The following is a 13493-nucleotide window of genomic DNA, read 5'->3' as shown; positions in this document are numbered from 1 at the left end:
GCTCAGTAACATTAGCAGGTAGCACGGGATGCCCTGATCAGTAGAAGGCTGAGGATTGAGTGTGTTGCAACGCCAGCCGAGTGGTAGCTGTGCAATGACCGTTGTTTTCAGAAAGTCTTCCTTTTTCTTTTCCTCTTTTAAATTTCCAATGTGCCTGCCCTTTCAAGAGAGAAGAGTCAGGTGGTAGCTTGGCGTAATCGTGTCGTCTTTCCCTGGAATATAACCAGATCAGGAGCAGCAGAAGCAGCCACATATCTGAAACCTTGGGGAACACCTGTCTGAGCGTTCATCTTCCCTCTGATACCCAAAGCCAGCTCCTCTCATCTCTCCGCCTCCACTGGGTTGATTGATATAGTTTTCCCTGCACGGGACTCTCCTGACTCCAGACTTCACATCTCTAGGGGGCTTTCGTGCTGCTTTGAGTTTAGCTATAGAGCCAAAAGCTGATTTTTCCAAGAAATTTCATTATCCTGGAGCAAGTGGGAGTTTCTAAACTCAGTCTCTCCCAGGGTGTGCTCCTGCTCATAGCATAGAACCTCCTCTAGGTGTTCAGTCCAACACAGTTTATGAGCACATTAGGTAGATCCTCAACAGGGAAGGCCAAATGCCTTTTCCTGCTTAACACCTGACAGTATGGTTGAAAAGGGAGCTTTGCCCCAGGCAGAGTGAGCTTCCCTCTAATGATCGAATCGGAGCCATGAGCACTTTCTTCTACCCTGCATGATAGAGGCACTGGGGTGGTTAGTTGGGGGATATCCCATGGTGAGTTAATGGTCTCCCCAGGCAGCTGCTTGGAAAAGCATGGTAGAAAGGTAGCCCGGGTGGGATGGAAAAGATTCTGCTTCTGCCTGTAGGTCCCTCTGATTCTAGGGAGCACTGAACTGAGTACGAAGTATATCAATAAGCTTGTTATATTTTAAATCATTTTTATTTTTGAAAGGCTGTGTGTCCATCTGTGCATGGTGAAGTTTCCAGATGTGCAAAAGGTATTTAGAGAAGATTAAGTTTTAACTGCCCCCATCCCTAGAACCAGTGTTAAAATTTAGAGGCAGTCATACTCCACCTTCCTGTGTTTTCTTCTGGATGTTTAGTGTATGAAAGAATGTCTCATGGGTGTGGCTGTAGGTGGGGTTTTCCCTCCTTTTCTTTTTCTGGAACAAACGATAGTGCTTGGTAGACACCTTACTGCATCAAGCTGTTTTCCCTCAGGATCCCATGTTGGAGATGGTCCCACTCAGCACCTGGAACTCTGCCTTACACTTTTCAAGAGCTTCATGGGGGCTGTGAGTTAAATAACCAGTTCCTCAATAACTAGCATTCAGTCGATTTCAGGTTTGCATTCTTAAGTAATGTTGCTATGACATATTTTGAGTGCACTTGTGCACATGGACAAGTGCATTTGTGAGATAGACTCCTAGGTGTGAAACTGCTGGGCCTGAAGGACATGTGGGTGTGTGACCTTAGTAGGTGTCCCCAGGTTGCCCTGGGACTCCTTTGCCTTCTCTCTGCTGACGTCAAAGTGTGCTGAGCGGGCTCCTGAAGGTCCCCCCCACCTGCAGGTTGTACCAGTCTGTTAAGCTGCTCTACTCCATCGGCATCTTCTTCACCTACGCACTCCAGTTCTACGTCCCGGCTGAGATCATCGTCCCTTTCTTTGTGTCCCGAGCGCCCGAGCACTGCGAGCTGGTGGTGGACTTGTTCGTGCGCACTGTGCTGGTCTGCCTGACCTGTGAGTAGAGGGAAAGATGATTGCTTGTTTTTCCCAGAGGGCACCCAGTCCCCAGGGCTTCCGTGGGGAGAGTGTGTGTGTATTGTCGTGAAGCCGCCTGTACTGTGGGCAGAACACCTGGCACACACCTCGCTCTAGAGCTCAGGGCACGTGCAGATGGTGAAGGGGGTGGGCTTGGTGCGTGCTCTCAAGGACTCTGGAGTGAGGGCATGCTTTATAGTTGTGGAATAGAATGCTGTGGGAATGGTAGTAACTCAGGGTAAATACCTGTCATTGTTCTTCCACATAAACTAAGGCAAACATCCAAGAAAGAGCCACTTGGCTCACATCCATGATGAGTTCAGGTCACCTTGACAGAGGCGCTTGCTTGTTTTTTGCATAGTTGTTCCTTCTGACTTGGTGTTATACAGTTCTGGGCATTTTTTGATGTCAGTCTTATGAAATAAGTTTCTTAGAAAATGTCTGTCCATTAACCTAGATCTTTTATTCCTCTTCCCTTGTGACACAGGTATGATTTAAGATGATCTCACTTTATTTGCTATTAGTTAAAAACTGATATAAATTTAAAACAAAGAAAAAAATTTTTGTAACTTCTGTGAGTTAGTAGGATATGGGACCCCTGAATGAATGGGTTCATAATATCTAATTTAAATTTCTAGGAGATTTACAATCATTTTCTAAATTAAAATACTTAAGGCATTAATTTATCATTTTTGGCTATATCTGGTTTTTTTTTTTTTTTTTTTTTTTCTTGTTTTATTGGGACAAGAACATTTTTGTTTATTATACTGAAATGTCCCTGGAAATTTTCTTAAATTTTCAGTCTGGTTCTTTGTCTTTGAAATAAGGATAGTTTTAGTTGACATAGTTGAATGTTTTAGAGATGAAAGATGTGAACATTGTCTGGCGTTTGACTTTATTGATGGTCTGTTGGCAAGAGAAGGGCAAGCAAGAGGTTATCCATTCCATTCATCCACCCAGGCAAATGTGAGGAATGGACTTATGTGTGTCCCGTAGTGAACCCTTCGAACTACCTGCAGTCCCCGCCATTGTTGTACTTCAAGGATGGGGGGGGGGGGGGAGGGAAACCTAGCATCCTGAATCTCTGTGTAGAAGAACTCTCTAGAACTAAGGAGATGAAGGCCTTCCCATGAACTTCTGATTTAATCATGGGCAGCTCTCCTTAGGATTTCTTGCAGAGTAGGGCTAGGGAGGAGCAGGGCAGAGGATGGACAGCTTGGACTCACCAGTCCTCCAGAGCATCCAGGAACCTGGCTTCTGCCTCTGCTCTTATATGGCAGACTCCAGGTCCTCTCCTAGACCAGTGTATGGAATCAGCCCACGAGGAAGCTACTCCAGAACCCAGAGTGACTGAAAAGAAGCAACATGATGTTTCTTGCTTTTCCAGTCCATTGCCTGATGGATGGGTGATGGTAAAATAGTCAGCTTGCATGTGGATTTTAATCCTGGCTTCTGCCAGCAACTCTTGGTGCTTCGATACGATTGGGAAGGTTTTTTCCACGGATGGATAAGCTCCAAGTGTTGAAAAGATAAGATTCCATGTATACAGTGGCTTATAATGTCAACTCTGAAGGCCTGATATGTAAAGGGTATTGGGAAAAAGGATGGGGATAGTTCAAATCATTTGCCTTTTTTCAAAGTGGTTCCTCTAGAAAAAGTAGGTCTGTCTATGTAAACTGTGCTAGAACAGACCAAGCAGCTCCTTCCCCCTGCCCTGGAGGGCTGGTGGTAATACTGGCCCAGATTCCCTCCACTGCCCCTCTTTCTTCTCAAGCCTGGCTCAGCCTCCCTGAAGCCTGTGTCTGGCTCCCCACCAGGTTTGTTTCCACCACACCCTGCAGGAGGCAGGAGTCCTGATTCATAGGCCTCCCGCAATCCTTAGATGCCTCTTGGTTTTTTGCTTCACTTTTCTGTGCCGTGTCTTCCCTCCCCTTCACAAGACACTGCTCAAAGGGCACGGGCTGCCTTTGATCTTCCAGTGCCTGCTCTCCTTTGCCCCTCTCCTGTGATCCGCTGTGATTAGCAGTGCACTGTCATCCTACTAAAGCAGACAGCCCAGCTGCCCCTGCATCTCTGAAGCACTCGGGCTTCTCTCACCTTCCCTGGAGACTTTGAAGTAGTTGTAGGAATTGGCAGAGGCCTTCTGTGTCAGCACCAGCATAAGTGTGTTGATGGGAGCTGCTTTTGTTCCTGCTTCTCATTTCTTTCAAGTCTTTTGGCACAGGCTGATGGGTAGAGGATTTTAGGTCTTTGATGTAACTGATTGTTTTCAATTACACCCAGACCTTTCAATGGAAGCTTATTTTATTGACATTTCTGGTGTTTCCCAGAATTTTTTCCAACTTTTCCTCATCCTCCATTTCCCAGGAGAACAGGGCAGAGGGGAATTTGGTCCAACTTTAAGTGTTAGAAGTAGCCATGAGTTCATCTTGGAGGAGTGGGGGATGTGATGAGAAAGTTGAACTCCAAGTGGGAAACAAAATTAAGTTGGAAATGCAGATTTATCAGGTCATTTTATGTCTTGAGCTCCTGGGGAAGGAGAGCACTCCACCTGGGGAGTCTGGAGGTGCAGGAGAAATTCTTCCTTTGGATCCCTTCAGGCGCTAACCTATCCTTCTATGCTTAATCTGAATTCTCGATGGCATTTGCCACTTGAACAATTTTACTTCAGTTAGGGATGGGAATTTCAGAAACCTACTATGGAAGATATAATAACGTAAAGTCATATCCGTTGCGAGGACTGCTCAGCCTGAAACCCAGAACCTCAAAACATCCCAGGCAGGGGGACCTTCCAGAGTGTGTAGCATCTAGGTGCAAAGTGGCCTTTCGGGGTCTTTTGGCCTTTCACACTTCACAGTCTTGCAGCTACAGTGAAGAAGAGCATCATTAATGAGCTGTGCAACTATGGGGTACCTCCTCAGGTCCCTCACAAAGGCCTCAGGTTCCTCAGCTGTGAGATAGAAGAGGGTCTGAACTCTCAGGCTTCTCTCAACTCCAAATTCTGTGACTTTATGGCAGTTTGCACTTGACTTAAATAAATTTCCACAAAAATATTGCTCTAAAAAATGAAAGTTAATATAAAAACATTTGAAAGTAAAAGAAGTTCTCAATATCCCACTGACTTAACAAAAATCATTTTTATCTTGTACTTTATCTGCCTGTCTTAATCCTCACAGGTACATGGTAAAAAGTTGCCATCTCAGTGCACACAGAATGATTTTACACAATTTTTTTTTTTTTTTTTTTTTTTGCGGTGCTGGGGATTGAACCCAGGGCCTTGTGCTTGCAAGGCAAGCACTCTACCAACTGAGCTATCTCCCCAGCCCCGATTTTTCACATTTTATTTAATATTATATCACGAATATGCATGCTGTTAATATTTTCATGACTGTACTATATATTCCATTGTATGGATAGATTCTATTTAAACTGTTCCTTTAGTGTTAAATATATAGGTTGTTTCTCTTGCTTTTATATATTTTTTCTCTATATAGTCCTACTAAATGAAATTATGTAACTGCACAAGACTGCTGCTAATTTTGAAGGCAGATTTCTAGACATCTAAAAGAACACTGGATAACAATATCGACCAAATTATATTGTGATACTGTGTGCATGTACAAGCCTACAACAACAAATTCCACTCTTATGTATAATTATAATGTACCAATAAAATAAAATATGGGGGGAAATTAGTGATTCAGAATGATTACAAATCCCTCAACCCTAATAAAAAATGACAATTAATATTAAAAAAATAATAAACATTAAAGTAACCTGGCGAATTTCACCAAACATCGATCTTAAAAATGGCAAGAGCTTCCTAACACGGCAGCCGTGAGATTCCCAGTATTCTGTAATTCCGAGTTTGTTCTTCCAAGTGCCTTGTTCTCTTGGGTGTGAGTCAGCCCTTTCTAACGCAGTCCAAAGCCACAGGCTCTGGAATCCTGTCACTTCCTTTTCTGAGCATGGCCATTTGCCTCATGGAGCCTCAGTGGTTGCAGGATCATCACATCGTTAGTGTCTGAACTCACAGGGAAGATGTTGTGCAATAGGGCGCAGCCTCTCTACTTACCTCGTGGTCTAGTTTAAGGTTGTCCTCAGTCCCTCTTTCTGTGGATGGCACAGCCAGCTGCTGCCAAGAGCCCCATACCTGGGGTAGGGAAAACACTTTCTCCCTCTTTGTTTGGGATGAGATTTTGGGGTATACAGGGAAGAGCTGGGAGGCAGGGTGTTCCCAGCCGCTGCTTCCTGAGATCTCCTGAATTCTTCTTCCTGTGGAGCTTTAGCTCACAGAACAAAGAAGATATTTAGCACCTGAAGGGGGTCTTAGTTGCCCCCATATCTTTCCTAAGCAGTTGATTACTACCCTGGAACTAAAGCCATTTTGCTTCCTGGCAAAACACATGCCAGCTCTGGAACCCTGGAGCTCTTTATTGCTGATTTGGCTCGGGCCTCCTTCTCTTTTTTTCCCCCATTATTGAGAAACTCACTTTTCAAGCCTCCCTGCCCCCTTATCTTTCTCCAGTGTTGGGCTTTATTGAGGGTCCAAAGGAGGCGTCTGGTCCAGCTAGGACAGGAAGTAGGGCTTTGTAGCCCTGGCTTATACATACATATACATACATGTATCTATGTATAGCCTGTTGGTTCTGTTTCTCTGCAAAACCCGTTCTATTATACCTCCCACCATCTGACCAGGTAACTAGGACAATGTTTTCCCCAATTATTCTGAAAATTACTTTCTATATATTGATACTTAGATTTAATTTCCTGCTGAAATAAACCTTTCAATAACTGGTTACCAAACATCACAATTTTTTTTTTTTTCTATGCACTCATTTAAGAGATGTTCATTGAACACTTCCTTTATGTGGTAGACATAAAGCAAAGGCTATGTAAAAGAAAATTGTTCTACAAGCCTTTTTTCATTTAAGGACATACTTTAATAATGCTTCCTACAACTAAATAAAATTCTGTAGATCTGGTAAGAAAAAAAAAAGGAGAAATGTTTGCCCTTTTTAAAATCGCTGTTGATAATATCATGAATGCTCATCTTGCATAGACTTTGTAGTAAACACAAGAACCAGTTTTGGGATTGCTTATGAAATATGATCAAGTAGAAGATCTCTGTTCAAGCTGAGAACTGAGTGTGACCCTACAAGCTTCCGTTTCTGTGTCCCCTTGGTCTTGTCACCGAGCGGAGCGTGTCTCTGGCTACACTGACCTCCTCCACCATATGTCCATGTGTCCACCCAGGTTACTATGAGACGGGGTGAGGCTGGGGGCAGGTCTCCGCTTGTCTCCTTCCAGGAGCCCTTTCCCTCTGGTGACAGAGGCCTCGCTTCTCTCAAGGGGCCTGTGTCAGTGGAGACGCTCTCATGGCTGGTGCTTGAGGAGTAACTCGCACACCCTTTGCTGGGACAAATCCAGTGGACCAGGAGCTGCCTGTTCTGGCACAGCCACAGGAAGGGCTGCCTCTGCCATGTTGTGCCCTCTTGAGCTGCACACGGGCCTTCCCGCTGTCAGAGTGCTGGGAAAGTGTCCCAGAGCACCTCAAAGAGCCCAAGCTGGAAAGTACGGCCTCTTAAAACTTCTGAGTCAGGCGAGACTTTCACCATCATCCAGTGTGAATAGCGTCACCTCATTTCATCTGTGAACAAATTGAGGCTTAAAATGGGAGCTGCTTTGCCCTGGGCCACCTGGCTTGTTGTAAGCAGGGCCTGGTGGTGAGGTTAGCAAACAGGTAAGCATTGTGTGCCTTTAGGGCTCTGAGTTCTTTACCCCATTCCACTGTCCCTGGTTAGCAGCTGGGAAAAGAGGAAGACATGAGCTGTCTTGTGCTGGAGCTGGGTGGGAGTCTGTGCATTCTGAGTTCAGAGCCCGCACTCTTAGCCACATTCTCCTGCCACCCACTCCCTGGGCTCAGTTCCCCTGACTGCTGCCTCGGTGGGTCACATGGAGCTATCACCATGAGGTTGACACTAGGCACATGCAGATCCAGACCCCAGAGGAGGCAAGTGTGCTGAACCTGAAGACGCTGGGCATTCCACGTCTCTGAGTATTCATATCCTCGTTTCTGGAACGAGAGGTTGGATCTGGTGGTGTCTGAGCTTTCTCAGCGCTCTCCATTCCCTAAGATGGACAGGTGCTGAATTGGCTGATCATTGAGAGGATCTCTCCCAGCCATGAACGGTTGTGAACAGGCCTGTGCTCTCTCCCTTACAGGCATCTTGGCCATCCTCATCCCCCGCCTGGACCTGGTCATCTCCCTGGTGGGCTCCGTGAGCAGCAGCGCCCTGGCCCTCATCATCCCCCCAATGCTGGAGATCACCACCTACTACTCAGAGGGCATGAGCCCCCTCACCATCGCTAAGGACGCCCTCATCAGCATCCTGGGCTTCGTGGGCTTCTTGGTGGGGACTTACCAGGCCCTCGATGAACTGATCCAGCCAAGCAGCGCTCCTATCTCCATCAACTCCACCAGTGCCTCTGTATAGTGACCTGGGTGCATTCTCTGAACCTGCCTACCCCACCTCTGTGTGTCCCCCAGTACCTGTCCCAGAGCTTTGGTGCGGTCCAGCCTCTGGGAAATGCAGGCTCTGTCGGGGCCCCCTTCTACCTGGCACCTGGGTACCCTGGCCAGGGTAAGACTGGGGCAGGGTGGGGCAGGGAGACACCTGGGAGGTATCGCTAGTCACAGCTCTATCACTGCTCATTTGTACTTACTTTAACCCAGAACGTTCAGTTCTTCCCCTCCTCATGTCCTCTCCCTTAGCACCTCACCTGGATTCTTCTATTGCACAGCTCACTTTAAAAATTTTGGTATCCTATACCGGTGTTTTCTCCTGTCCTGGGCCAGACTTAGAGTAAATAAGTGGGAACTCCCCTCTTTATAAAGCCAGGTCTCTTTCTTATCTCTTTCCCAAAATTGTACCTCAGTATTCTACCTTTTCAAGCTTCCAGGGGGCATCTGGATCTACCTAGTACTTCAAAACCAGCCCCCAAAGCTGGAGAGTTTTTAATCTTTTCTCTTTCTGGCTTGCTGGGACCTTTGGGCCACACCTTCTCTTGAGTTCTTCGACGCAGGTCACAACACTATATTCTTAATTGCTTTTGCTCTTAAAAGATCCACAGTGCTGCGGAAATTGAAAGTATTTATATTTTATTTAAGATTAGGGTTTTGGTTTTAGACTCTGACTCTGGATCTGTGGTTATTATGAATTGTTTCTTTTCAGTAAACTTTTACTCAGCTCCTCTTGCTGAAAAGACACTTGCTCTGGAAAATGTCCGTTGAGGCGCTCAGCACCCTTTGGCTGAGCACCCAAGGGGTTGAAGCAGGATCACCTGCATGCGTGCCTCCATGAGGAGGCACGCGTTTTCTCCCATTGGTCAGCTTGGTCTCGTGCTGAACATGAGAGCGTAAGGGAATGCGCTTGTGTGTGCACCAGGCCCAAGGCACGCGTGGCCGCGTGGCAGAGGTTTTGGTCAGGGAGGCTTATCCTGTGGTTGTTTAGTACATCTAGACCCTTTTTTAATCTCAGCACCTGACAAGAGAAAGGGATGGCAGTGTTCACCCTAGGGGAGGACACCCACTCTGTTGCCACGGGTGGGAAGTTGAGGTCAGCGTGCACAGAGTCTGGCGTTAAGTTCATAGAATTTGGCAGATGATCTGACACTATGCACGGTGCTTGGCTTGGTGTTTTACAATCATGGGGGGAGGGCAGAAACAATGTCTCACCCCAGCTGCCTCTGTGCCCTGGACCTTAAAAGGAACCAGTGAACACTAATTGTTTCCCCTGTCCTTTCCCAGGTGTCCTGAGAAGCCTAGTGCTGGCCACCCCAAGGTCAGCCTGCAGATAGGGAGCAACCTTCGGAGGGGGCAAAGAGAGATGTGGTGCCTGGCTCTGGCTGTCACTTCCTTCCTTTTGGCGTGAGAAGTGTTTCAGATGGGCGTTTGTTGACTACCTGGCTCTTGGACTGTGCGTGTGCATGTGCGTGTGCAACAGTGGCTTCCGTGTCTCCTGCGTTCCCGTCGCCAGCCCTCGCTTACCTGTAGGTATGATTTGTCTGGAGAGCCGTTTAAGGGAAAGCAGCGAGATTCATCAGGGATGTGTTTTGTGTTTCACCGGAGCCCACAAGGGCTGCGACGCCCCCTCACAGCCAGCTTTTCCTTTCTCTGCTCTTCCAAGACCAACCGAGCTGATAAGGCCTTACCTTCCTGGTAAGGGGATGGGAAGAGTGGACCCTCTCGTGTCCCAGCCTGCCTCATCACTTGATGACTTTGGAAGATGTCACCTTTGTTTACTTCTTCTCCCTTGGGAGAATGACACTTTTCACCCACCCTTTCTACTCTTTGGTTGTCTCTAACAGGTGCTTATGTGACCAAGGTCCCAGCCGGGAGTAGCAGAGGCACTGCCCTCTGAAGTCTCAGGTCTCTAGAAGTTACCAAAGTGGGCTCAGAAACTATCACCTCCTGTTCCCAGACTTGGGCTCTGGCAGCCCAACTGGCAGCCCACCATCTTCCTGTAGCCGTCCCGAGAGTTGCTTGCAGCGGGCAGGCACTTGCCAGTAGAAGGGGTCAGACTTGAGTCCTTCCCGTGGCTCCTCCATCATTGGAGGCCTCTGTGCTCAGAGCTGCTAGAAGCAACTCTGTCCAGGCAAGTGTGAGGTTGGGGCTGTGAGGCTGGGACCTAGGAGCAGGACAGCAGGATACTGAGGTCCTCCAGCTCTAGCCCTTAGCCACCTGTGGGCTGTTGCTTCCAGGCCGCTGGCTCAGAGAAGGTGTGCGGGAGAGCTGGCCCTAGCTTTCGGGTTTCCGGGAGCTCATCTGGCATGCCTGTGCCTGCTTGAGCTCTTTCTTGTGCTCCTGTTGCGTTGACAACCTGAATGCATGGCTATTTCAGAAAACCCAGGCGAGGTGACTCCTCAGGGTCTTCCTGACTGCGTGGTCACACAGCTTATGGGCAAGGAGGGAAGCCAGATGGTGGGCTGGGGAAGGCCCTTCCTCCGCCGCTGCAAGGAGCCCTGGGAAGCGCTTTTGCTGCCCCCAGTGCTCCGTGAGTCAGAGCGCTTTCCTGTGTCTTCCCTTTGCTGGCTGAGAGCTGTCGTCCCAGCCATTCACTGTCTCTGACTCTGGCCCCTCGGGAGAGTGCACCTGGATAAATAGAAAGCTGATCTCGGAGCCATGGTTTTCCCGAGTGCGAGGCTGCAAGACTGCATGCAGGATGCACCAAAGACAGACTGCAGGGTTCTGTTCCTGCTGCCGTCTCTGGTTCAGTCCCAGTTTCCCATGAGCCCACAGGCAGCTTTCTCAGAATCCTCTAAATGCTGTGGTTGGGCACAGGATTACAGCTGGCAGTGCCCCTTCTGGTAAATGCAGACACTTGGTGGAAACAGTGTGACCTGGCATTGGCTGTTCACTCTTCCTGAAAGCTGTCACCATTCACAAGTGGCATTATTTCCATTGTGCTGCTGTCCAGCTGCTAAGAGCCCTTCCCCTACACAAGCCCTGGTCAGATGTGAGACCCGACAGCATAGCTTAGCTTAGACCCACGCTCTCGTGTCTCACCGCTCCAGCCAAACCCACTGGCTCGTGCCCGCTGCTCACTCTCTACCCTTGTGAAAGGTAAAGTGTCAGTGTGAGAGGTGGTAACAGTCATTAGAAAAATCACCCCCTCCCTATTCTCTCATCTTACTTTTTCTTCTCAAATTTGCCTCTCCTCCAGCGTCACTGGTGTCTAACACTACACAGCCCCTCATCTTGCTCGGAAGTGAAGCTTCTCACTTCTCTCTGTTTCCAGGGCTCTCTATTCCCTGTTCCTGGCAAGGGCTCTGTACCTGTGGTTTTCTTTGATGGCAGATCTCAGTGTGTCCCCCAGAGGGACACAGTGCTGCTTCATCCAACAGGAGACTGGCAGTACGGAAACGGCAGACTGTGGTAATCAGGAGGGCGACTTCAAGTCGCCTTAGAATTTAATTTTCCAAAGTACATTACAAATCTCTGAGACCATTAGAGGAAAAGAGTGCAATGTGGGTTGCCTTTGAAATCATGGTCAGTACTTTCTAAGACAATTAGTCCTGCTGGTTGCAAGGTTGTTTGCTCTGGCAGCATTAGCCTCTTGGGGTTCTTCCTTTGTACCACTGAGTCATTCCTGGCCAAAGGACATAAATGGTGCTGATACGAAGTTATCAGACGAAGGGAGGTGTTGTTATCTGTGTTCTTTGGTGTAAATCAAGGTGAAGCAATTTTCTTCTGATAAACAGTGAAATCAGGTGACTGTAATAAACTATGTTGATGGACATATGAATCCGAGGAATCAAAGAACTACCGCGAAAAAAGTCTGGACAGCAGACAGAACTGTGTATGTGATGTGCCTACAGAGATGGATTTCCAGCATGGTATGCGTAGAGATGTGGTTTATGCCAGAATGTGTAGAAGATTTTGTTTTGGGTTGCGCACATGAATTACGTGTTAAACTTTTTCTTTTCAATAAATGAATTGTATTTTTTATTTTTGAGAGGTTGCAGTCTATGTCTTTGTTTTTATGCTTTAAAAAAAAAAAAAAAAAAAGTCACTCAGATCCCTTTGCTGGATCTTAGTTTAAATGTCTGTAGTTATGCCCAGAGTTGCCATGGAGGAGTAGTGCAAACAGCAGAACTATCCATGGAATTGAAAGGTTGCCACGAAAGAGACCACAAAATTTATCTTTTCTGTTATACAATCCTACCTTCCCTGATCTCCCCCTGATTCTCTTGAAATCTTGAGTAAAGACTTTTCAAACCTCTCTGGACATGTCAGATGACCCCACCTACCAGACATGTTCTATGTGGTTATTCAACCCATCACTAATATAGGTGTTGCTGTGCAGGTGTTTTATAAATGTAATTACCATCACAATTAGTTGCCTTTAAGTAAAATTATCCTTAATATGTATGGATAAAGAAAATGTGGTATATATATACCCAATGGAATATTACTCAGCCATAAAGAAGAATGAAATGATGACATTTGCAGGTAAATGGATGGAGCTGGAGAATATCATGCTAAGTGAAAAAGCTAGTCCCAAACAACCAAAGGCTGAATGTTCTCTCTGATAATACGGATGCTAACCTATAACTAGGGAGGGTAGGGAAGGAAAGTATAAAAGTTCATGGGATTAGATAAAGGGAAATGAAAGGAAGGGAGGGTGGATGGGAATAAGAAAGAAAGTAGAATGAATCGGACATAACTTTCCTATCCTTATATTATAAATACAGAACCAGTGTTAACTCCACACTATGTGCAACCACAAGAATGGAATCCTAATTAGTTAAGTTATATGCCATGTATGTATAATATGTCAAAATACACTCTACTAAAAATATACTCTACTCTCATGTATATCTAAAAAGAACAAATAAAAAATGAAAAAAAGAAATAAAATCAGCCTGTCCCAAGTTAAAAAAAAAAAAAAAGAATTATCCTTAATAACATGAGCTTCATTCATTCAGTTGAAAGTTCTTAAACTGAAGTTTCCCCAAGCAAGAAGAAATTCTGTCTCAAGACTACAGCATTGACTTGGGCCCGTGAGGATCCAGGCTGCCAGCCTGCCCTGTGAATCTCGGACTTGCTGGTCCCACAGTCATGTAAGCCAGTTCCTCAAAATCCGTCTGTCTCACTCTCACACACACATACAGAATACTTACACAAAAACGGCCACTATTCACAAGACAATGTAATATGATGTCAGTGTTGTATGTACCA

General features: G+C 46.5%; 1 protein-coding gene across 3 annotated transcripts in view; it reads left to right on the top strand.

Moving 5' to 3' along the window:
• LOC306664740 (proton-coupled amino acid transporter 1) overlaps positions 1-12267 on the top strand; it is a 45117-nt gene extending 32850 nt beyond the window's left edge. For 2 of the 3 annotated variants that reach the window (XM_079145788.1, XM_079145787.1), the window contains 2 exons: positions 1560-1729; positions 7976-12267. In XM_079145788.1, the coding sequence (XP_079001914.1) occupies positions 1560-1729; positions 7976-8247 (442 nt within the window). In that variant the 3' untranslated portion in view covers positions 8248-12267. The remainder of the gene's footprint in view (positions 1-1559; positions 1730-7975) is intronic. The other variant, XM_079145789.1, reaches the window with a different exon arrangement.
• The last annotated feature ends 1226 nt before the right edge of the window (positions 12268-13493 follow it).

Source organism: Sciurus vulgaris (assembly GCF_902686455.1).
Source record: "Sciurus vulgaris genome assembly, chromosome: 6".
NCBI lineage: Eukaryota > Metazoa > Chordata > Mammalia > Rodentia > Sciuridae > Sciurus > Sciurus vulgaris.
The sequence above is the reverse complement of the archived record's forward strand: the minus strand, read 5'-3'. Positions and strand labels throughout refer to the sequence as shown.